The 25887-nt window shown below is 44.5% G+C and overlaps 5 protein-coding genes across 5 annotated transcripts; all 5 read left to right on the top strand.

Annotated features, from left to right (window-relative positions):
- The first annotated feature begins 15 nt into the window (after positions 1-15).
- Positions 16-7359, top strand: LOC108631798 (uncharacterized). The gene is made up of 4 exons (XM_026819195.1): positions 16-5068; positions 5412-5679; positions 5743-6006; positions 6365-7359. The coding sequence occupies exons 1-4, from the start codon at positions 4859-4861 to the stop codon at positions 6460-6462; spliced, it is 840 nt and encodes a 279-aa protein (XP_026674996.1). The 5' UTR covers positions 16-4858; the 3' UTR covers positions 6463-7359.
- Positions 7360-10506: 3147 nt separating this feature from the next.
- Osi24 (Protein) lies at positions 10507-13089 on the top strand. Its single transcript, XM_026819192.1, has 4 exons — positions 10507-11107; positions 12063-12182; positions 12298-12596; positions 12667-13089. The coding sequence occupies exons 1-4, from the start codon at positions 10507-10509 to the stop codon at positions 13087-13089; spliced, it is 1443 nt and encodes a 480-aa protein (XP_026674993.1).
- Positions 13090-15870: 2781 nt separating this feature from the next.
- On the top strand, positions 15871-17291 carry Osi2 (DUF1676 domain-containing protein Osi2). The gene is made up of 4 exons (XM_018036019.2): positions 15871-15988; positions 16070-16376; positions 16460-16653; positions 16726-17291. Exons 1-4 carry the CDS (start codon positions 15871-15873, stop codon positions 17085-17087), a joined length of 981 nt encoding a protein of 326 aa, XP_017891508.1. The 3' UTR covers positions 17088-17291.
- A 34-nt stretch (positions 17292-17325) lies between these two features.
- On the top strand, positions 17326-18162 carry LOC108631800 (uncharacterized; the record flags this gene model as incomplete). Its single annotated transcript, XM_018035965.2, has 2 exons — positions 17326-17524; positions 17597-18162. Coding segments are annotated over 2 exons (561 nt in total), but the record flags the coding sequence as incomplete, so codon positions are not given.
- Positions 18163-23176: 5014 nt separating this feature from the next.
- LOC108631802 (uncharacterized) lies at positions 23177-25283 on the top strand. The gene is made up of 3 exons (XM_018035966.2): positions 23177-23303; positions 23587-24105; positions 24454-25283. Exons 2-3 carry the CDS (start codon positions 23598-23600, stop codon positions 24804-24806), a joined length of 861 nt encoding a protein of 286 aa, XP_017891455.1. The 5' UTR covers positions 23177-23303; positions 23587-23597; the 3' UTR covers positions 24807-25283.
- Positions 25284-25887: the final 604 nt, after the last annotated feature.

The raw sequence follows: 25887 nt of genomic DNA on the forward strand, positions 1-25887 counted from the left end.
GTATCTCTGAAGCGCTGAACAAGCAGAGTTACAATTTTCGTCTATAATTTAATTTATTTAAAACCATAACACGTCTTTCGTATCTCTGAAGCGCTGAACAAGCATAGCTACAATTTTTATCTATATTTAATTTATTCAAAATCGAACGTGTCGATTATATTTTCACAGAACACAGCGGCGACTATTAGTAATATAGATGCAAATATTGACACGGATTTAACCTTGTTACAAGCTTCCACATTAATGAAACTTTTTCGAATGCAAAGATCAGCTAAGACCGATTAGTGAACTTTCTAAAATAAACTTCTTAATGTACCACATAAGCTCGTAATTATCAAACACATTCGATCGCTGCGAATTTTGTTCCAAATTGAACGCTGCACGTTCTCTACGGATAAATTTTGCCAAATGCTCGATTTTCTTTGATTACTAATTACGTACACGGGTGCTCCACTTCCGTGGCCTTTCAAATCCGCGCACGTTTCCCTCATTAATGTAAAATATAATAAACAAGCGCATAATGTCAACTTAATACCGGTTACTGATAGTTAATCCTGCTGCATTCCATTTCACTCGCGGATATAATAGCTATAAATAAAATGACACAGAATAGCCAAGTACCGTAATAATTTAAATCCCTGTGTACTTCTTTCAACCGATGGCTCGTAGAGATATGATTTTTATGCAATTTGTACGATCGTATGTCAAAGGGGTACGTTTATTTCTCGTTATTCTATCATTTATAGCGTGTCGCGCAAGCTATCTGTATTTACGAGCGAGACGATTTACACGTCGTAATTCATACTCTTCACCGGGAGACTGAACGGGGTCATCGACGATGGACGTCGCGACAGATGCAGTTGTCCCGTAGGTACATTGTTTCTTTTAATCATCCCAGAAACGCTGTACGTTACTTATTCGGCTGGCCGTTTACGTTCACATGATGGCCCACTTATGCGGTACACGCGCACACGCATCCGAAACCGAAAACGAAAGGCACGACGCTCGCGACGCGCGTTCTTCCGCACGCGGACACTCCAGTTTACTTATTTCATTACGCGCTTACGGCTGCGTACCAACGTTTCGCGAGTCGTTGCTAATTTTCCCGGCGAAACTCGACGCGCGCGATTATATTTATATTGCGATCGCAAATATCTATGACACGCCTTGGTAACTTTTGTTTCGAGGTACTGATCGATTGCTCGTTTTTCAAATCGGTTTCTTTATCGAAAATCGAGGTATTCAGGGCGTTGGCGATTTTTCGCAACGCAGTATTCAGTGTCCGTCGATGGGGAAACGGATCCTGCGTTTACGAGCAGTTCTTCTGATGCAACTGCAGGTTTCACGGCTCGTTCAGTAATTCTCGAGTTTAGATAGTAGATTTTTATTAGCCAAAAATTACATACACAGCCATGCTACAATTCTATGAATAATATAATATAATAATTTCTTACTATATTATACCAATTGTTAATCGATTTAAATCTTACATTTTATCGACATTATGTATTGTAATTTAATTTGTATACCTACAAAATTTGAACTGTGCGATTCCTCTCGGTGGACAAGCATGAAGTGACTTAGGACGAGTTGATAATTCGATAACGATGCATATTGCGCGGTAATCCTTTAACAGAAGCGTTCCAGTGAGTCTCTGAGTAGATTGCACGGCGTTCCGGGTCCAGGAGGCCTTCTTGCATGCAGAATAGAGTTCACCGAATGTGGGGACGATAAGCGAACCGTAAATGCCGTCTGACATACCCTCCACTTGCTGCTCTAACGAGAGTCCGCGGAACAATGAAATTATTCGCGAATTATGCAAAGCGACGCAGGCCCAATTACGTCAGAAAACTGTGTATTGTCTCTCGAATTTTTCCGTTTTCAAATTAGAAATTTCTATTCAGTCCGCGAAATGTGGAACGCGTTTTGCATTGTTTACTTCGCTTCGGAGGTACGTCAACTTTTGACTCTAACAACTGATGCTCGATAAGTTAATGTGCGGCTGTCTCGCAAAGCGTGAAACGCGCTCACGTTTATTCAGCAGCAGCTATCGTGATGTCGGACGTATGATTTTCTGTAAAATGACCAGAACTATAACGTTCCCGTTCTCGCGCTGCCCACGTCTGAATCACGCGCGACGATGCAACATTTGCTATTACACTATTATCGAGTGAAAGAAAGGGTTCACGCTCGCTGCCGATACTTTCTCGGTTTAATACCAACCGCCCGATCGTGATCGCCTTATTATCTCTGTTACTTAACTCCTGTAACACATTCATTGTAATAAATACTCGATAACGAATGAAACTCGTTATACAATTTTATGAACTAATGTAAATGACCTAATCTGTGTTTGTTCAAGTAACAATTTCTGATCACTGACTTCTTCTTTCATATTCATCATTTTTCATTAGTCAACTTTGATTAAGCATAACTCAGAAACTATGTGATAAAATGCACTGAAATTTCGGCAAAAGTACCTATCAGGTGCTTAATTAATTTTGCTGAAAGTTTCGTGATTATTTCGAATAGTGTACAGTTAGGTGATGACTACCTTAAGATCATTTTTCCTATTCGTTAAGAGTTTTATCGATCAACGATTTCACGTAATATCCGCGTGCGAAGACGCGACAGAGTGTCAGTCACCGAGAGTTTACCGGTTCTGAACGTAAAAAGTAAAGGAAGGGTTCTGCATTTTTACCAGATCTACCTGTATCTAGATCGGGTGTGATGCGCCGATTCATATCCTGTCGATTACATCGACAACTGGGTCAGTCGTATGATTAGGGTAAACAGGCTGGACGATGCACGCGGATTTCGCCTTCCAGGCATCGATATCTGGTTTTAATCTAGTCGCCTCTACAGAGTTATACATATTTTCTCTATGTATATTTTTCACGATCTGTCCCCTACCACAACTACCACCATCAATTACACTTTTAGAAAACTGATACAAATAAGCTGTTCATCAAGGAATACTTGAACATAATATTCTGTTCTTCTTTTAGTTCTACGAAATCTTTTCATCAGAGGAATGAGCCAACAGATGTTTGTTTCCTCTTTGGAGATCCATATCGATGTTCCCAGGCCAGAAATATTCGGGACCTCGATCTCCTTAATTGAATCGCGCGACCTTAAACTCTATCAAAGATCGTTGGCAGCGAGGCAAGGATCGATCACAGATCTTATCTAGGAGATTGCACAAAGTTAGCTACACGAAAAACAGCGAGGCATGCGTGTGTCAGTGAGAAATGCAAATAAAATCGCGTAACTCTAGCATTCTTTTTCTTTTCATACTTATTGATACGTTGACGTTAGAAAAATAACGGATACGCTTTTCCAAAGTGGAACTTGCTATCTATATGAAGCGAGATGATAAAAACCTTTGATAAGAGAGTGGAATATGATCGTAAATCAGTCTTCCTTGTGACCTCAGTTTCGAAAGTGCAGTCAGTTAGTTATAATTGTAATTACACATTTCCAGGAGAGTCCTTGTTTGCAGTGATAAGTCGAAGTGTGCCGATCGACTGACTGAAAATAGAATCATACGTCGCGCACCGTCTGAGGCCGAAGACCTAAGGTTTCTGAACGTCGCACTGATTCCTGTTCTAATCTGAAAAATCTCGGGACTCGAGACTAATAGAAGAATCGACGAAAAGCGAACAGTGCGACGCGAACTGTGTCAGACCTATGGGCTAGATACGTAGGCTCGAACTGCGACGAGCTTGGAACGCATTGGGCTTTGAAGAAAGTAATACATTCTTACGCATCGAGATACTATATTCAGCCTCGTGCCTCGTGGCATCGACGAAAATTTATGCCAGCGATCGACCTACGAACACAGATGATTGATCGTAAGCTTTGGTAAAATGACGAAGCAACATCTGCAAGGGGAGTCGAGAGAACGCTAAGCAGATCACAATTTTTTAATACCCCTTCCGTACTTTCATCTTTTTACTAGAATACTTTTTGCACGCAGGTAGTAACGTGAATTCTCTTAAGAAAACTATGTTACCTGCTGCCTTCCAATTAAATAAAGAATGTTTTAAAATAACAACTACGTATTTTTTTTATGAAAAATGATTTAATCGTGATTTCATTTTAATTTTATCCTGCAAAAATGCGTAAGGAATCATTCAACGTTGAATCGTTAATGATACTGCGATCTAGTACAATGATATTTGTACTTTATTATAAGTACACTGAATATCGTTTAGTGCAGTTGTTTAATTCCGTTAGTAAAAAGTAAGAACCGATCCGGGGATAAGGTTAAGGTCAATCACATGCATTTTCTTAATTGATGCATGACGAATACGTTCGCTGTTTCAATTTATTTCATTTTCTAAGGCGAAACACGTGGGCGTAATGATTCCTGTTATAACCACGTGTACATAAAATTTGCATAAAACGAGTCTGAAGAGGCTTTTGAATTGAGAAGCAGACTTTGTTGATTCTCGTGTTACAAGATTGCTTGGAACTCCAGCTTGAATGAGAGTACGCGCCGTTCTCCACTGTTCGCGTTCTCCAGGTTCTCCAAGCGCGACAGATATTCGCACCGCGCTGAATCAAGCTCCAGTCTCTACGCGTTATCTAAGCCATGGACCGGTACCCCCACCGACCTAAATGCATCACGTATAAATGGTCAAGATACCATGCAACCACTGCCAGTGAGCTTGTCGACGTAATCTCGCATTCCCGGAGACTGCATGCACGGAGGCGTGGTGTTCGCGGTGTATCCTCAATTAAATTTGAAAAAATTTGATCACAGAATCATGGAAAGTCGAAATTCGTAGTCGTAATTAAAATCGGTGACCCGGTGTCTCCCATAGTCGGACTAGGACTTGAGAATTGGAGAATCATGAAGTGCGATTCGAGTAGTTGGTTCGCGATCACGTGTTCCATTCTGTTGGTGATTTTCTATAATTTCCCGGAGAGAACACGGGCCGAGACTTTCGATAACAGGACGTTCGTTGAAAAATGTCTCGCGGATTGCGACTCGCAGAAGGACTTCACCACCTGCGGAAAGTACAGACTAGCCAGGTGGCTGGAAGACGTAGCGAGGGAGAAGGTAGGGGGTCGAATTTTTAAATTCTTAACGATTACACAAGGTTTCGGGTCCGTAAGAATCCGTTTCACGTACTATAATAATTCAAAATGTGTTTCACTGAAATAAACCCGCGAGAGCGAGCAAATCTTTTCCGTAAACTGCTTTGTCCTCGATGGGAGTATCCGTGCGCGGTGCGTGTAGCTAACTGAAACTCAGCGTGACGAATTCCCTCGACGTACTGTCATTATCATCCTCGCGTTCGTGTTGCTAATATCCGCGTCACTTTCCTAAGCTTTTACTTTTTAATCAGGATAAATCGCACTCCCCTTTCGCCGTTCTTTCATTCAATGAAATCTATCGTCAGGAATTCAATTACGGACCGATTCGCATAGTGAGGATCCCCTCGATGGTTCACCAGCCGGTGCTTCCGAAATTGCCTCAGCTGCGGGTGTTCAAGAGCGGCGCGATCGAAACCTTGAACTTTCTCAGGGACATATTCGAGGACTTAATAACCAAACGTGCTCTCGTCTACACCGTCGAGAATCCTGTCTCGTCGAGGAGTTTCGGAACCGTGCCCATGGTCATGGACGAGGACGAGTTCACTCAACTGCAAACCAGAAAAAAGCCCGATGGTAATTCGCTAAATCTAACAACTCAACAAATAGCTTGAGTCTAATAAAATTTTCTATGAACAGATGAATGGAGAATTTTCAAGAAGAAGAAATCCTTGATCATTCCCATTCTGATCCTCCTAAATCTGTTGAAGTTGAAACTATTACTCTTGCCAATTTTCCTCGGTGTCCACTTCATCAAGAAGCTGTTGGTTCTCGGTTCGCTCGTTTTACCTTCTATATTGGCTCACCTGAAGATCTGCAAGGTGCCGCAACCCCATCAGCAACCTCAGCCCCATCATATGTGGGCCACGGCCGCCGAGGCACCCGTCGACTACCCGTCGACAGGTACGATAAACCAGAACACGAACGTTACGCTTCGTTATTTCGGAAATTACGAAAATTACGTTAGTTACGAAACGCGATCGTAGAGATGAGCAAGCGACCGTGAAATATCGATCGAGAACCTTGAATCCGTTGCACGATGATGTGAAATGTCAGCGTCGATCGACTACAGTTACGCAACGAGAAATTGATATTTCGAGCACGACGATTCGTCGATGATAATAGTTTCAGTAATAGTACATTATACGAGGCACGGATAGTTTTTAACGTCACTCGAATGAAACGGGCACGATAGACTGCTCGCGTCGACCATCGTTTTGGTAGTTCCAATTACGTAATTCTAAATAATTTCGGATTTCAGGATACGGTCAGCAGGACGAAGCCTGGGCTCACAGGAACGATTATCACGCTGGCCTGCCTTACATGAACTACTACGGCTACCGTAACCCCTATGGATAATGCCAACGACCAAGACAGACGGCGAAACAAATTTTCGTACTTGCCATCGCGGTTAAACAGAGGAACGACGATTGTGCTCTGTTTATTTTCCTCTCTAGAAAATTAGCAACTTTCGCACCTAGCAGCTCTCTTATCCCGTTTCCTACTTGACCGCCCTAATCCTAAGGAGAACACGGCGACGAAAGTTCGAGGCCATGCCTCGTTTAGTGATCATTATCGCGAGAAACGACGATCGACGATCACCGTTAGAATATTGGTAAACGAGGCGACGCGACGCGTGCATCGAAAGTCACGAGCGTTCGACGCTTTTGAATCGCGCATCGCTAGCGTTCGCGGCACGCGATCCTCGGACGTCGTTCGTGTCGGATATTCTCGCATATACGCGAGTGTACCGTACATCCGTCGGAATTCCCGAACAAGAGCGCCTCGCGTGATGTCAACGCCGGTCATTTCCGGGACGATAATAGCGGAGATCGCGAAACGAGCATGCGGCTCATTGCCTCGAGAACAAACGACTGATCGTCGATCGTAGCCGTTTATAGAGAATTTTTAAAGTTCATAGAGAATGTTTTAAATGCAGCGAATGTAGGTAGATCGGGAAATACCTTATATTGGAATTATAAGGGTGGTTGTAATTTGCACGGTTTCAAAATGCGCGAGCTATTATTTAAGCAGCATGCAGATTCGTGGGCTTGAGAAAATGAAGATAAGAACAGGTTTCTTATTCGCGAAGAAATAACTATGTACGTGGTTATTGTGCCTTACTATAATTTCGACATGAGACAGTGACTTCTGACTCCGAGCTCTGAGCTCGGAAAACAGTAAACGGTAAGAGTTCGTCTTGTCTCGAATTTTGCATACCGTGTATCTACTGACTAATCAATAAATCATTTTTTGTACCATGATTAAAAACAAATCATTTCCCTTCACGACTTGCCAGTTCTTTTCACTGGTATCACTCTTCGAATCGAATTCATCGTAACCGGCGCAGCAGCGGTCAAGGTCGATCGATTGGAAACTGGAAGAGGCGCGGCTGACTCTGACGCAAATGACCTACTGACAGATTTGGGTGGGCGCACCGGCGGGGCGGGGAGTGGCGCGGCGTAACGCGCGTTTCTCTATACGAAATATATTCTATGTACGTGTGCGGTGAATGCCACAACGATTCTGATAACCCACACGCAGCCAGAATCGGTAGACCGTTATCGAACCCGGACGAGTTCCTGGAGAACGTGAGGTGATTGCCTTCGTCCCAAACGGGGCGAACTCTTCCTTATCCGAATATTCTTGTTTTCACTAATGAATATTCTCTTCTTAAAGTACTTCATTACGTATGTACGTCTTTCTACAAAAATCTGAAAATAGGACTAGGCTTGTATTTATTCATAACAGAGAACAAAGCTTGTCTCTCCCTAAAGATTGTAAGTGGCTGACAATGAGATAACCATCGGGGATGCGCAGATTAGTCTCTGACTTACTGTAGACGCACGCGTTGCGATGATAACGACCGGGAAAATGGAATATGCGTTACGGATGCAAATGGGTTAACCATCCACCGTGCTCAATGACAATGATCAGGGGCAGAACGATCGGCGCGAGACGTAGCCGACACGCAGCCTACGACCGCCATAATTCAACCGTTACGTTTGAACGTTAGAACGGGTCGCGAACGCAGCATTAACATAACGGCATACCGCGATGCGTATTCCCGATGCTCGATATATTTCGCGTTTCGTATCGATCCCTAAATCGATAAACCAAGACGGATGTTCAAGGTTCAAACTTGCTCGAATTTGTCGAGACGCATGTCTAAATATGTAGAATATGTACGTTTAAAACGAATTGCAAAATGCTATCAGGATGGTCCAAGTAAAAAGAGATGATCAGTTCTGATACAGGATACTTTGGCAGGAAAGGAATTAAATCGTAATTACTTGAAATGGGAACTCTTACCAGGAATAGAATTGCACCTGGAACATTGTTACAGCATAAGAAGTACTCCAATTTTTTTTAAGGGTACGCTTATGGAAGATTTACGTGCGTATTGCTACACAGAAGACCGCAGGCTACGATGGCGCACTTTCTAAAACCAGTCAGCTTCGCTCTCATTTTTTGGAGCTTCTTCTCTCGGATCCAGGTGCTAATTTTGCTTCGAGGCGGATAAACAGATAACTATTTTCCGCAACCTAAATGTATCATTGACCTAATGATAACGAGATTCTTCCTTGAGTCGTGTTTATCTTGTTATCTCGATCACATTTTAGAATCCCTTGAATTATTCATTTTCTGTCTGTTATTCATTAATTGGAGATTCGTCGTAAGGTTAGTGGCCCGCCTAAATTTCCAGTTCTAAGAAACTGGAGAGAGTCTATAAAATATATCCAGTCTTGAAGTCCACTACTAATCATTTGTATTTCGGGTATTAATGTATGCTGGAAAAATTCTCGGAATTTCTACAACTAAAGCCAGCCATCGTTGATCCCACGTTACGATTTGTCAGCCTGATCGCGTGTCGAATCGAATTTTCCTTCGGCGCAGGTGAAATGTCGAGGTGACACGAGGATTTCGTGGAATCACCGAACCGTCCGTGAATTTGGGACGCAGCGACCAGTGAAATCGGCCCGTAAAAGAGTACGATGCTCTCTCAGGCTGGTGACCACTCCGCCTCTTCGGACACTCTTCTTCTCCCATGATTAACGTCGTTAGTTAACATTGACATTTGTCTATGGGAGTAGAAGTGGAGAGGCTGATCCGCGACGGGGAAGACGCTCGCGGCTTCCGCTTGTCCCAGCGGCGCCTTGCCTTATCTGCTTGCTCCCCGCGCGATCTTTTCGACAGGAAATAAAAGTCGAAACCGGACTAGCGGCCTACTTGGATGACCACTTGAAAATATCTTTCGATATTCATGTCGGCGGTGTAACGACACTCGACACGCACGCATACGGAGCTCGAACGATTTTCCATCCTCTGTTTGCCTAATTGTCTATTGTCGCGAATTCGGTTAGGAAATTCTCTTCGCACCTGACGAACGCTACGCTCATACAAGTGGCTCATTTACGTTTCTATACATCGCGTGCTTTCAATAGTCTTCAGAGTCTATGTAAATGGTTAAGTACATAGATACATAGATATCATAGACTAATGTCAGGGAATAAATAGGTATTATTACTATTACGCAAGTATGAAAGTGTTCGATGCACCAAATGCTTGAAAGAGTGAGAAGAGGAGGGGTAGAAGATCGAGCGCCATCAATCGAAATTCCAACCGGTGAAATCGGTTCGACGATCGTTGGATCCACGCCGAATTCGTATCAGAGGACGACGACCGGCATGCGTGGAGTCGCGTCGGTATCACGGTGCCACCGTGAAGAGAGAAGAGATGCGTTCGCCGACCGGCGGGAGCGGAACCGACGAATGGACGAACGTGGAAGAGAGGAAAGGTGGAAAGGCACGGACAGAGGGACGGACAAACGGATGGCCGGGTAACCCAGATTGGATCAGTCCAGCCGATCCTACGAAGACTCGCCAGTATCGAGTCGACCGTCGTGCACGATTCCAGCGTTTCGACTCTTCTTTCCCTACAAATCGTTCATCCGAGTTTCAGCAACTGTACTGTTCTAAAGATTTCTATACGTTTAGAAAGGAAGAGAGTCGGAGATCGAGCGAGATCACAGTGGTCGATGTCATCTACATGTCGTGACAGTGAGTAGACAGTGTGAATTGTTGAAAATTTTGTTCAACCGGATCTCGAGTAACAAAAAGATCGCTGAAATTGTTTGCAATTGATGAACGTCTCGACGACGTCGCGTGCTTTCCGGCGTTTCTGGATCGGACGGGTCCCCACCCTTCATTCAGAGATCCGTTGTACGAGGTCGTGTTGCTTTTATTATTTCAGGTGACACTGACCGACCGTCACGGATCGAGATGCATTTATCTTTCGGTAACCGTAGTTAGCTAAGAGAAAGAGAGCGAGAGACAGAGACAGAGGGAAAGCAAGAGGAGGAATCGAGAGGCCGTGACCGTGAGGAGTTCACAGACAGGAAAGATGGGCGAATCGAGAGGCGGTGCGATCTTGGTGATGTTGACGGTCGCGTGGCTGTGGCCGCGAACGGCGGTCGGGGTCAAGAACCACGTGGCGGCCTTGAACGAGACCAGTCGCCGAACGACGCTGGTAGACTCGATAGAGAACGAGGTATCGTTCACCGGTGAGGAAGAGTTACTGGGGCAACAGCATCCGCATGATATGCCGGACAAACCGAGCAAACTCGACATGAACATCAATCAAATGATACAGACGGATGACAAGTCTGAGTACCAAATCGAAGCGACGCAAATGGAAAATGCGACAGAGTCTCCTTTGGGAACGATCGTGTGCCAGGATGACGAGAAGGATGGACCCTGCTTCGGAAAGGACATGTCCGATCTGTTGGACACGCTGTCTAGGATCGACGAGTACAACGTGACCGACACGGTGCAGATCGTAAGAAAGCAGGAGGTCGTCGCTAGGAGGAACGAAAAAGGTAACGACGTGCGACCGGACTCAAGCCTACTCGATAAATTCCGGCGGTACGCCAGAGAACACGTAGTAAAGATACGTCTGAGCCAGGATTTAATACCCGGTAGAAAAGCTAGAACCTTCTTCAACGGTGAGTCCACGGGAGAGGACGTGTTCGTGTCACGCTTTCATAATAATCGCGCGGCTCGCGCGTTTCGCCGATCCTATAGTCAGAGATCACGATTTCTAACGTGTTTTCAAACGTCTATATTTCTTAATAATCGCAAGAAATTTTAAGTTTATGAATATTCAGGATGTACGTTGGAAATTGTTCGACGCTGGATTCGTGTATTTAAATACACGTGAAATAGAGATCTCTACTGTGGACGGGGTTGCACGCTGACCGATCGCGATCGCTTCTCGCTGTGTGTTTTGTACTCGCATCGCCTGGAAGCGTGCTCGAGCTGCTGGAACTGGGCCTCGATTATAGTTGCGATGAAAGGCGCGTATATCTTGCTCTTGAAAACTCCTTTTACTTAGCGGATCAGGACGATGTCCGAGATAGTAGGCGCGGTTTTTTAACGAAACAAGAAACACGAGTGCGAAGAGTTGGCAGCTAGAGAGAACTACTTTCCTTCGGTTGAATCCGAAGAAATCAGGTTCGCTCCAAGTGGATTAATACTGTAATCGAGGCCCGATCACGCTTTTTGGAAAGTAAAATCGGGAAGAAAGGTGCACGAACAATCGCGTAACGAATTTTTCACCCATCACCAATTTGGCTATCGCTCAAAATTGCTAAAAAACATTTGGCAGCTTACTCACCGCTGATTGACAGAATTTAAACGAAGCATCGGCAATCACCATTTGAAATTGGTTTTACCACATGCATATTTTCAGCGAGTTCGTATCGTCTGCCGATTTGGAGTAACTCTGACGATGAGGAGAGGCGAGAGATAAAGAGAGAGAATGAGAGATATGTGTAATATGCTGGCAGCAGCATGGCTTACAGGACTAACCGCAAGGCTTTAATTCGCTGGTACTTTTGCTTTCAGCCATCTTTCAGGGAAAGAGTACCTTTTTAACAGGATTCGGACTTGGTTTTCTAGCGTTTGGCCTGAAGAAGCTGCTGCTACCTCTCATTTTCGGTGTCCAGATCATTAAAAGTGTCCTCCTGGCACTTTTCCTACCCAGCATCATCGGAAGTATCGGTAATATCGTCGGCAAAGGTACGTGTCAACTCTAAATTCAATATAATATAAATATGCACAATTGTAAAACAATTATTCAAAACCTTGAATAATCCGACATGCAAGAATAAACATTGATCGATTGTTTCAGCAGGAGTCTCGTCGTTCGCACAGACGTCGCACACCACCGCCCAGCCGGAAGAGAACTTCGACTTCAAAGACAATTCTCTGTCCGATCTGTACAACGACGACTACTTAACGCGGCAGCCTGTAGGAACGTTGCCTGCCTCCGCGATGTACGACGAGAGTATGATGCAGTCCCAGAAGAGTCCCGAAATCGCATCGAGGTACTCGTACGTCGATCACAAATTAACTCACGCGAATGCTGTTGCCGATCGTTATTACACCAGGCACGTGGCTGCCCATGGACTCCACAAGAAACAAGATTTCAAGGTGATGTCTAAATTATCTCCAAAGACCACTCGAATATTCTCATGATATCTAATGATAATCTTGTTCACAGGTGTTTCACGAAATTCCAACGAGTTCACTGCTGTTAACAAACTACGACCCCTTCTACTCGCCCCTATTGTCCCGGTTAGACGCGGTGTTCTCTCGTTTAGGACACACGACGGAAGGTTGCAGGGAGTACGCGGTGTGCGCGATGTATCGGAGCCCGGCGAGGTACGCCCCGTACTCGAATCTGGTTTCAGCGCAGCTGTCGAGGGAGCTGAACGAGCTGAGAAGACCCAGCAGTGACAATCCCGACGTGCTGAGGTTCTTCCGGTACATGAAGGCCGCGAAGGACGGGCAGGACGGCGTGAAATGCGAGGACGCGTACGTGAACTGCGCGACCGCGCGGGAGGATCAGACTCTGCGCCAGAATCAGGCGATGCTGGCCACGTACCAGGACATCGACAAACTCGTCCACGCGAGAAAGTTGTAAGAAACAGCGAGGATTTCATCCTGAGACTGTCTGTGAAAGTTCGAGCTATTCGGAATCGGAGACTTCGTGTGTGTGTTTTTACCGGATTCGAGTGAAGCGATTCACTGACTATGTATAAGTACTCGGATTATGCAGGTACGAGGAATGCAAGATTTCTGAAGTCCAGCAAACTGTTTTTCGGGAGTTTCGACGACTGATCCGATCACGGTTCACTTATGGCGAATGTTCGTTTCGCTACTTCGGTGTATAGTATGTAACAAAAGAAACGCTTTTTAGAGATCTCAGAATCAGGAAGATTCGTCAAACGTGAATCCGATACGGTATGACATACGTAGAGATTCCGCGTGGAATGCGAAGTGTCTTCCTATACATGCGTCGAAGTCTCCGCGGATCAAAGGTACTCGCCGCAAGCGTGGAGATTCCAATGCACGCATAGGACGGAACCTCGGACTCGCTTGTGCAGCTTGAAGCTACCTTCCCATGCGGGAATTGGAGTCTCCGCGCATTCAACTCACTTCGCATCCAAGTCTTTGCGGCGCAGCGTTGCGCTAAGCCTCGTTACATAAATTTTCAGGTTCCTTGCTATTCAGAGTATTCGGACGGGCTCAAAGTCCGCTGGCTCTGTATCCTCGTACCGCATTCCTTCGTACCGAAATAATTATGTCTGTTTAGTGGGCCGAGTGAGATGAGAGACAATAATGAAACGCGGAACGATTCCGGCCTGTTGTGCGACGGCCAGAAGATTAAAAGAGAAACGGATAATTATAATTCGTAGCTTTGGCTGCGCTAACGGTACACGAGAGCTGTATTCACGTAGACGCTCAAAATACTCTTGCGCAATAACCGACTTACTGTCGATAAATGTAGGTCTCACGAATTATTCGTGGCTACAGGCACGCATAACTCAACGATGATTGTGTACTTGGGCTCACAATTTTAGACTCGACTTCACTCGATCCTCTGCCATCGACTCGTAATGTTTCAAACTCCCTCAGAATTTAAACTCATGTTTGAAGTACAGCAAGTTGGCTGTTCGTCACGCGGACATCTTGAGATGTTTTGGAACGTTAAGTATGGCAAAGAAAATCATTGCATCGTGATTTATACGTACGAAATACGTATATCGTCGACGCTTTGAGTTTCCCCGAACGAACACTGATTTAGCGATTTAATTTCAACGACATGGCGAATAATCGCACAACGCGGGACTTGGGAGTGCGACACTTTTTTCAATTTAAGCGTCGCCCCATGCTCCGCGAGCTTCAACTTATTTATTTATTGTCCCGAAAACTACCGCGGCTGTTAATTTATTAATATATCCGATTGCGCGAGGCGAGACGCTCTCGCGGCAATTATCGTCTAATTTTAATTTATTTATTAGTGTCAGACAGATGACCTATTGCCAGTCGACGCAGTTCTTGTACAGTGCGCCAAATAAAACGCTGTGAACGCGACCTTTTCTCCCTCTTATGAAACACGCTCGAAGATGTTAAACTGTAATAACTAGAAACTTGTTATTCCGGCTACGGTGAAATTTCGTTTTCGAAACGAAAAGATGTTTTACTCGTTGTTCCAAGAAAGGGCCGCCTCGCCTACACTTATGCGGAATAGACGCGTGTTGGACGCGAGAGAAAACGAAAGGAGTAGGCCGCGATGACGCGATGACGCACGCTCGATCGTCCAGATTACGAAGGAAAGTCCGACATACTCAGCCACGTTCGTCGCTCCTGTTCGTCCGTCTTTGTTCAAAACTACCTGGTTCCGGTCCTATGTCCGGCTGGCTACTTTCACTCTCGATTTTTACGCATCTTTTTCTCCACGAATCCTCGCTTCCCCCCTCGCTCCACCCGCTACGAACACCGCTTCGGTCATGTCGTATAAATACAGATGGAACGATCGAGCGGATGCGGCGCATTACGCCGAGTTCATTCCCTCGGTGCTATTCCCCTTGATTCTCATCCGGATCCCAATAAGAAGGTGAGAATTATTAGTTAGTCCATTTATCAGTGAACTTCTGTTGCTGAAACAATTAATTCAGTGAATGAAAAATGATTTCTATTGATATCACGTACAATTGGAACATCTAAGTATTTAAATTCAACAAGTAGACAAGCTTGAACTCTTAGGGTTTGCGAAGTAATTAAAAAACGATTGAAACATAGTAAAAATTGACTTTAAAGAAGTGTAGGATTTTCGTAATCGTTGAACAAGTAAATATTGTAATTGGATTGAAACGGAAAATTCGTGGTTCACTGATCGAAGAGCGTGCGTGATCGGCGTTACGAACTCCATGGACGCGCGACCGGAATACAAGGTTACGGAGACCCGGTTCTTTTGAACCCGGACGCTCGATTGGTCCGTCCAGTTAACGGCACTTGGGAATCCACCGCGGCGGTTATGATCGAACGTTGGTCTCTGTCAGAGACCGCTCGAGCACGGTTAGTGAATCACGATACGGCGCCGTTTTTTCCATACGAATTGTGAAACGAAATGTGGAATCCCGTCACTTGACGGAGTCTTATCGGCACGGGTAAGAGTCAGTCGAACATCTTCACCTTTCTCTCTTTTCCTTTCTCCGGCAGTAAGTGCTCTGATACAGCTGCTTTTGACAGAACGCGAAACGGGACTTTTGATATCAGTCGATAACGGTTCGTTTGGTTTCGATTCTTTCCTTGTTTTACCTCGTTCAGAAGGATATTGTTTAAATAATGTTAACGAAGCGACGGTGTCGATAATGCAACGTGACTGCAGGTGCAACCAGAGCCACCAGAGTGATAAGCCATGCAGGTAGTGCAATCGTTGGTAACCCACTGTCTGGTGCTGTCGCTGGTGCAGTTGGTACCTTGCTTCTCGGTCACCTTCGAGGATGGAAGTTCCGGTGAACCAGTCGAGGCCCGCGGTAAGACATTTCAAATTCAAACTTGCCACTCGAACAGTCAATGTTCTGTAATGATGTTTCACGCATGGTTTACAATTACAGAGAGTCAGGTACTGCAACCAGTGCAGGAATCGGCGAACTTCAATAAAACCCGTCAGGGGAAAGGACTTTTCGACTGGATCGGTTTAGGCACAGGGCGGAATGTAGATCCGTACATGGCGAAAACGAACCAGGGCTGTCTGAACGGTGATCTGGCGGAATGTTTCAAGTCCCAGGCTTTGAGTTACTTCTCCGACTTCTTCGACCACCCTCGCTACGATTTGAACGATCACGTAAAAGTCGTCAGAATGTCTAGGGACATCGTGCAGGAAGTGAATCGTCAGCCGTACGAGTATTCCAGCGAAGCGAGGTATGACTCGTTCTGTCTCCGACCAACTGTGTTTTTATCATCAATATTATAAATATTTTTTATCGACTGAACCTCTGTCATAGGTCCAGTGACTCCGAATGGGATCAGCTGATGAAATTCGCCCTGAGAAAGGCAGAGAAGTTTGTAAAAACCGTTGCCATTGAACTTCACATCCCATCGGAAGAAGCTGGAGAGAATCAAGTCTACGCTCCTCGGTTTTTAGACGAAATCGCTGACGAGATCGACACGCTCGAAGATAAAAAAGATACTCTCTTCTGTACGCGATATATTTTCAATAATATTTTCAGTCTATAGCATGACAGTGAAACATTATCATTTCTTTCAATAGCTCGCCATCAACTGAAGAGGCTTCTTATACCAATGCTGATAGTATTGAAGCTGTTCAAGCTGAAATTGCTTCTGTTCCTGCCACTGATTTTGGGTCTAGCTTCATTCAAGAAATTCCTCGGTTTCCTGGCAATCGTCATCCCTGGTCTGATCGGCTTTTTCAAACTGTACAAACCATTGACGCAGAATTATCATCCACCGGTGTACAGTCAAAGCGGCATCGCTTATCCATATTACAAGGAAAACAGTTATCCCTATGAACAGGACATTCATCACGGATCTGAATACGCAGGAGGCTATAACAGGGATGTGTCCTTCGGGCAGGACCTTGCTTATCGAGGCTATCAAGAGTACAAATCGTAAATCTTAGTTCGTTTCAATTTTATTAGCTCTCTTTTATTTTAAGGATATAAAACTATACATTGTATTCATATTTCTATAGTCTGTCGTCGTATCAGAATCCTGAAGCTTGAGAAGTATTTGGAACATTTTCACATTTTGGGATTCTGTATGTAAAATAAGTGCTCTCTTCGTACATTTTCATTCATCGAAATGAGATAAATCTTTACATAAGCATAATTTTTTGCATAGTTACCTCTGTCATAGGTCCAGTGACTCCGAATGGGATCAGCTGATGAAATTCGCCCTGAGAAAGGCAGAGAAGTTTGTAAAAACCGTTGCCATTGAACTTCACATCCCATCGGAAGAAGCTGGAGAGAATCAAGTCTACGCTCCTCGGTTTTTAGACGAAATCGCTGACGAGATCGACACGCTCGAAGATAAAAAAGATACTCTCTTCTGTACGCGATATATTTTCAATAATATTTTCAGTCTATAGCATGACAGTGAAACATTATCATTTCTTTCAATAGCTCGCCATCAACTGAAGAGGCTTCTTATACCAATGCTGATAGTATTGAAGCTGTTCAAGCTGAAATTGCTTCTGTTCCTGCCACTGATTTTGGGTCTAGCTTCATTCAAGAAATTCCTCGGTTTCCTGGCAATCGTCATCCCTGGTCTGATCGGCTTTTTCAAACTGTACAAACCATTGACGCAGAATTATCATCCACCGGTGTACAGTCAAAGCGGCATCGCTTATCCATATTACAAGGAAAACAGTTATCCCTATGAACAGGACATTCATCACGGATCTGAATACGCAGGAGGCTATAACAGGGATGTGTCCTTCGGGCAGGACCTTGCTTATCGAGGCTATCAAGAGTACAAATCGTAAATCTTAGTTCGTTTCAATTTTATTAGCTCTCTTTTATTTTAAGGATATAAAACTATACATTGTATTCATATTTCTATAGTCTGTCGTCGTATCAGAATCCTGAAGCTTGAGAAGTATTTGGAACATTTTCACATTTTGGGATTCTGTATGTAAAATAAGTGCTCTCTTCGTACATTTTCATTCATCGAAATGAGATAAATCTTTACATAAGCATAATTTTTTGCATAGTTAAATTATGTATATATTATATTTTTATGTGTGCGTGTAGATAATGATTTGTGGAGTTTTTAGTATATATGAATCTCCTGGTACGTTTGCTATGATTAATTTATTTTGTAATGTATAAATATTTCAGAATTTTAAGTTTACGTGTCAAATCGTCTTTTCCTTTTTCACCCTTTGCCCTACAACCCATGTCTCATTACTAGCAAAATGAACGAACTTTCACAGGATTTCAATTACATCATCTACGCTTTCGTATCAATATACTTTTTTTTAGCGATTATCTAATGAAACTGAAACTGGATTGACGGAGAAGAGAATGCGATAACTACCTACGATTTCATCTTCATAAGTAGAACACAGAAAAACATAATCGATGCAAAACCTAAAAGAGATGTAAAATATAAATCTCTTTTGATTTTGTTATATTATTAAAGACAGCGTTCAAGATTTGATGAATTATTTTCTTTTTATTCATCGTCCAAATGCTAAAACTCCGCAGTTATTTTATTGGACAATTAGATATTTTGCTGTATTGAATTATGGAATATGGAAAAGTCGAAAGCAGTTTTCTGTATAAATATTTCAGCTCTGTTGATTATTTTTCTACATTTCTCTCACTTGTCATCGTTTCCAAACCGAAAGTCAAGGAAAAATGGGGTCAATATGTGCTGTAAATACCTGAAACGTTCGAGGCATTGATTATCCTTCAAATCGCTCGCATAAGTCAAATAAAATATTATCCTTATAATATCAATTTCCAATACTTGAGACTAACTCCGTTACTTCTAAAAGAGGCAGCAAGATTAGCAATTTAAATTCGCGACGTCAATTTCTACGTTAACGGAATTTCTGTCATTGATTCTTTTGTAAAACTATTAGTGGAAAGCCAGTAGATTTCCATTGATCAAACAACTAGCCTCTTAGGGATGAGTGTCTACATTTTCCGCGTAGATTTTAGATAGTCGTTCTCGCGATACCCCCTTTCTTCGCGCGACGCTCGACGTTCCGAGCGGAATTGGCATCGCGTGAAAATCTCGTCGCGAGGATCAACCGTGCTGCTCCGTGTCTCGTCCGCCAGGTGCAGGCAAGGAGACCAGCAACCGGTTCGACGTAATTCTCACTCGCGATCCAGAGAATCCGATGAAACGGACCCGTTGACCAAGTGACCTCATTCGGCTTAAACACAGGAAGTCGTTGCCAGTGTACGGAAAACGCAGAAACAATTTGTAACATCGAGTCTCACAACAAAATGTTGCACGCGAATTAAGTACACGACTAATTCCTATAATAGAGACGAGCCTCGCCGTTTATGAATTTTAACGATAGCGACAGGTACTAATTATTCTGCAAAATATAATTTAAGGTTGCGGCAACGTCTCACAGCCGTGCGCTGGTTCTTTTGGTTAAGAAGCGGGGCAAACACGTTCCTAGTCGCGCGACTGTCTAAACGCGCGAAATCGGTCGTAGTTTCACTTTTAAACAAGCAGGGGCGGCCATTAACGGAGAGAGGCGACGGCTCGCGGCATACTCGATCGATATTAACTGTTCGGAATGAAGGTCGCTGATGGCCTTGATATGGATTCGACTTGGACGGGGCGATGTTTCGTGCCGCGCAACGAAACTGCGCTAAATCGCCGCGCCGATAGGAACGCGAATGCGAACGGTATCGCGCGAAGGGAAAAAAAATGAGGGAACAAGGTTACCCAGGAGAAAGTTAATGAAACAGGTAGGTAGGTAGGTAGGTAGGTAGGTAGATATCAGAGGCGTTCGAGTAATGCAAATCGAGGAATCCGCACGTGGCCGTTTTGATTTTGCCGTTTTTGGTTTCACGCTCTAACGGATGACAAGCTCAATTTCTATCGGTACAGTGTATTAGACGGAGAACGGTTCGTGTTGCGTTATACACGCCACTCGCATACACGTACGTCCGAGCTAGATGAATGGAAATCAAGTATGAAAGCTGCATGATATGTCTCCTCTTCTGGTCCATTAGTTAAGTTTCTAATAGACGGGATGTATGACGGAATTTAGTATAGTAAATAAACGAGATGCAGATGCACCGATAGAAAGCTGAATATACACTCGTTTGTATTCAGAATGCCGTAACAGGTATTCGTGTTGGGCAAACAAACAAAATCGTTAATTAATGTTACTTCGCATCGCGCCGATGGAATCCTAATCCAGATTCTAATGTAATCGGGACGTAAGCATACAATCTAGTTACGCTGCAACTTGTATTTTCAATATCAATGCATCTGCCATCGTTCCGTTGCAAGGATTCAAGATCCTCGTTGAAATTAGCGAATGTCATGCGCGTTGTTTAGAGGATGACTCGCTGGCGAATCGGAATTCGACATAACGGTCCCGCGTATCGTGCCAAAACACCTTCCGGGCACCGTGAGATCAAGCCAGGGGTCGAATAATCGGTTACCGTATACGATTCCGAGGCGGCATACTTTTCCTTGTTTTTTCAGCGCTGGACGCCCGTTTTGCCGATCCCGGGCTTTCGCCTCGTCGCGACTGGTTTAGGTCTCCGCTCGTTTCGGACGGCGTGTCCGAATTTTCAGCGGACCGCGGCGTCCGACAGAAAAAATTGGAACGACTGCGCTACCCTAGGTAGGTAGGTAGGTAGGTAGGTAGATATCAGAGGCGTTCGAGTAATGCAAATCGAGGAATCCGCACGTGGCCGTTTTGATTTTGCCGTTTTTGGTTTCACGCTCTAACGGATGACAAGCTCAATTTCTATCGGTACAGTGTATTAGACGGAGAACGGTTCGTGTTGCGTTATACACGCCACTCGCATACACGTACGTCCGAGCTAGATGAATGGAAATCAAGTATGAAAGCTGCATGATATGTCTCCTCTTCTGGTCCATTAGTTAAGTTTCTAATAGACGGGATGTATGACGGAATTTAGTATAGTAAATAAACGAGATGCAGATGCACCGATAGAAAGCTGAATATACACTCGTTTGTATTCAGAATGCCGTAACAGGTATTCGTGTTGGGCAAACAAACAAAATCGTTAATTAATGTTACTTCGCATCGCGCCGATGGAATCCTAATCCAGATTCTAATGTAATCGGGACGTAAGCATACAATCTAGTTACGCTGCAACTTGTATTTTCAATATCAATGCATCTGCCATCGTTCCGTTGCAAGGATTCAAGATCCTCGTTGAAATTAGCGAATGTCATGCGCGTTGTTTAGAGGATGACTCGCTGGCGAATCGGAATTCGACATAACGGTCCCGCGTATCGTGCCAAAACACCTTCCGGGCACCGTGAGATCAAGCCAGGGGTCGAATAATCGGTTACCGTATACGATTCCGAGGCGGCATACTTTTCCTTGTTTTTTCAGCGCTGGACGCCCGTTTTGCCGATCCCGGGCTTTCGCCTCGTCGCGACTGGTTTAGGTCTCCGCTCGTTTCGGACGGCGTGTCCGAATTTTCAGCGGACCGCGGCGTCCGACAGAAAAAATTGGAACGACTGCGCTACCCTTGCTACTCTAATTTAACGTCTTAAGAATAAATTATTTAGAATATATTTTAAATCTCGAGTGAAGAATGACGGACAAATATTGTTTCCAACCGTGGTTGCTCCGATCTCGATGATTCCACTCTGTCATTTCGACGTGACAATCTCAAAAACGACCTACTGTTCTCCAATCATTGGGGACGTGAATTCTAGTTCTCTTCTTCTACCGGCATTTCTGCGACTCGGTACATGAGATGGAATCGAATACTCTTTTCTTATAGGATTTAGATAGTCGGTTCCACGCGTGGAACAATTATTTCCTCATTAAACGTAGTACGAGAACAGATTCACGTCGGCATTGCGGCTTGGCTCGAACTTGGCACGCTTGGTCGCTCGCACGCCTTCTTTCTGGCGTAATTGTTCCTTGTTACGGCACGCGATATTTACTTTCTTTACGAGCGTACTATACAACCTGTGGCTCGTCGCTTCTTAGAGTAGAGGGTTTTTCACCTCGATTCGCGCCCTCCTACATACACGCTTCCACGCGAGTACCGTTCCTTTGTTTATTGTTCGTTTTTTGTCTGTAATTACAATTAAAACGAATCATGAGGAAAAGTCTGGAAAATGGGGAAGAGAAAAATGAGCGACTAGCAAATTATCTGAGTAAAGAGTCCGTGAAATGGTATCGATGAATCCTCCACGAGTTCTGATTTCAGTTGCCACTATCGGCTGTCTGTTCGACGTTATCCATTCTAGAAGTCATTTCCCGTAATAGACGAAGCCTTAAATTGAATTGAATCCTTCGAGTGTCGGCACGATCCATACTCAATTTGAAATCCAAATACAGCTTAGGCAATATTGAGTCGGAACAACCCTTGGCAACAAGTTCCTCGATGAGTCCTGATTAGGGGAGGGTTTTAATAGAAATAATGACGATTCGATTTATTCGCGTTGTGTACATGTAATTGCGAGTGGGCAGTCGTGGTGCGTGCTCCACATCCGTGACACGGTTCTCGCGGTGAGCCGTGAATGGTCCGGTCCGGTCCGGGAATCCGGTCGTCCGCGTGTGGGTAAAACGGCAACAAACCGTCCGTCGACGTAGACGGGGCGCAACACCGGGACAAGAGGCGTCCGGCAAAGGAGGAACCAGTTTCGCGGATCCCATCACCATCTCGAAGCATCTGGGGTCGGTGCTCTTTTCAGCACGAGATCGAGCACGCAGGATATCGTAGAAGGAGGCAACCGCGGCGAGCATCCCATCGCCACCACCACCGTAGCTATCACCATCCGCATCGGTACCGCCATCACCATGTGGTCCCGGACGACCAGTCAGCCAGCCGGGATCGTATCCAAGGCAAAAGTGGGCGCAAACCCGCCCCCGTGACCACGGCGTCGCAGCTTGCCTCGTGCACCAAGCGTATTCTCGCACCTTTGCCCGGAGATCTGGCTAAGTCGGTATATAAGCTGGCCGGGGCGAGATCGCGGGTTCAGAATACTCGCTACGCTCGATCCACGCATTGGGTGGTTACCAGGAACATCCGGCCGAGGGACGGATTACCTAAGACAGGAAGGAACAGAGCAACGGTTGCCGTCTTCCTCTTCGTACGCAGCTTCCGTTACCAGATTCAGAGGATTACAATTTCGGTGCGTAGCTCATTCGTACTAATTATTTGTGCAGATTTCGAAACAGTGTCAAGATTTATTTAATTACCATATTTAACCAAACGTCACAATTCTACTAAATTAAAAAAAACATTTAAGAATATTGTCTTTTTTTTAACTGACTTTTTTTATAATCTGTGTGAAGTTTCATGCGTGTTCGGAGTCAACCTCGTTTGATTGTACGACACAAGTGCAAGAATTATAATACAGATTCCAGGCGCCCACGTGCAGTTTTACGTTTGTACATTGAAGAATTCTTTCACAGAGACACGCAAGATGAAGACGATTCTGTTATTCCTGTCGATCTCGTGTCTGGCCATGTGCCTGGCGACCCCGTTAGAAAAGCTCGACAAGATAAGCGTCATCGAGCAGCAGTCCGTGACGCTAACGGATCGGGCCAAGTACGAGGAAGAGTTGCTGCGCAAATTGAACACCAAGTGCTCGCAGAACGACGTCAGTAGCTGCGTGATGCTGAAGCTGGTCACGTACATGAACAAGCTGCTGAAGAAGGCGTCGATCGAGCTGACCGACGACATCGAGATCAGAAAAACAAGCCAAGCGTCCGAGGAGGTGTTCACGTTCGAAGCTGGCAGGAGCAAAAACGACGAGTCCGAAGTGCTCGACCTCGTCGCGAGCAAGGTATACGCATTCGTCAAGTCGAGGAGCATCAAATGGAGGATTCTCCCCGAAGACGACGTCGTCGTGTCGGCTTCCGAGGACGAGAACGGTTCGCTGAATCTCGGCTTGTCTATCGAGAGGGCGGACAATGTTCCTGTACAGGAAGGTAGTTCTTTATTTGATTCAATTTTCAATTGAAAGTATAGGAAGGTCGAAAACCGGTCATAATTAATTCAATTAGCATCGACTCGGTTCCGTTCCTTCCTAACAATGAGTCACGACATTGTCAGCGAAAGGGACTTTTACTTAAGCTTTTCAAAGAAAAACAAAGGCCTCGCCTTTAGCCGGCCGTCGTTAGGTTGACATCCGCTTTTACTCTCCGTCACGTTCATCCGACTCGAACGCGAATCTCCCAAGCTTCGGTTACGCCTCGACAGACTTTACTACCCGAGAAAGTTCCCGCGTTCATATTTGCTCCCGAGGAAAGCGATATCAGGCGACATCTGTGTTTCAGGCCGCGGGAAGAAAAATAACAACATGGGCCCGTTGATCGCTGCCGCGGTGTTGAAACTGGGCTTGATCGGCGGTCTGGCTTTCAAAGCCCTCGCATTGCTGGTCGGCAAAGCTTTGCTGCTTTCAAAGATCGCTCTACTCCTGGCCGGTATAATCGGCCTGAAGAAACTGTTCTCGCATCAGAAGCACGTGACCTACGAGGTGGTCGCTCACCCTCATCACAGCTCCAGTCACGTGGAGCACGGCCACGGCGACAGCTACTCCAGCGGCTGGGCAAGGAGTTTCCACGGTCAAGGTCCCAGCGCCGGCCAGACCGATGCCCACGATTTGGCTTATTCGGCGCACGCAAAGTGATTCCGACGTGCAACAGCCTGTGAATTCAAGTTAATAGTACTTGACACCGGACACCGGATTCAACCGAGTCTTGCCAGCACGTTCATGGCATTAGGTTTACTGTCTTCCAGCCTTTTGTATCGTTAACCTTCCCTTTCCCACCTTCGTTTCTCGACTGCGGACTTGACCACTGACAGAGACTCGTGACGGAATATTATTTGTTAGTGACAGATTATATCCGAATGGCTACTGACGAAGAAATCCGCGAAATCGTATTCACGTTACGAAATCGAATCACGATCATAATCGACGTACGCACACGACGCTCCCAGCGACACAGAAAACAGCCAACGACGAACTAGAACAGACTGTTGCATCTCTCTCCCTCCCTGTCTCTCTCCGTTCTTCTATTTCTCTCTATTACCTATTTCTCGGTTAATTTATGATTAATTTATTGTCTGGCGACTGTCGCCACGCGAATTGTACAATAATGTTATGTTTTCCACTTGTATAAATAAATATTTATTGTGTTTTTTTAACGTGTGTTACTTCTTTTATTATAATCCTCAGTAAACAATTAATTCAAGCCTCTTTGATTTTGTAATAATGTTTCACTTATTGCCACGCTGCAGTGTACCACACGGGAAGATTAAATATTTATCCATGTGCAAAATAAATTGTATAAAAATAAAAGGGGCTCTTTTTCTATTTTGTGTAAAATTGTTTTTTCGTAATAGATGTAATTAGAATCGCAGGTTGATACGACGTTATCTGTAATTAGTAATGACAGATACGTATGTATCACTCGTTATCTATTATCGTCTTTTTATACGTCAGCTTCGGAATTGTAATTAAATTATAATGAAGAGTCTATAGGAAGATATTCAATTTCACAGAATGCACGATACATTAGAATCATTTATCACATCAGTTACTTTTCGATTAATTTTTGGTCCATTTACTATTTATAGTAATCATAGTCTTCTTCAATTAGAAGCTTGTTAATCGTTATAAGATTTCAAACGATGAGTCATTATCATCGATATCGAATAGATTGAATGATTTTGCAGAACGCGTTAAGTACAATTATCGATTGATGAAA

Source organism: Ceratina calcarata, unplaced genomic scaffold, assembly GCF_001652005.2.
Source record: "Ceratina calcarata isolate Rehan_Ccalc_2016 unplaced genomic scaffold, ASM165200v1 scaffold97.2, whole genome shotgun sequence".
NCBI classification, from domain to species: Eukaryota; Metazoa; Arthropoda; class Insecta; order Hymenoptera; family Apidae; genus Ceratina; species Ceratina calcarata.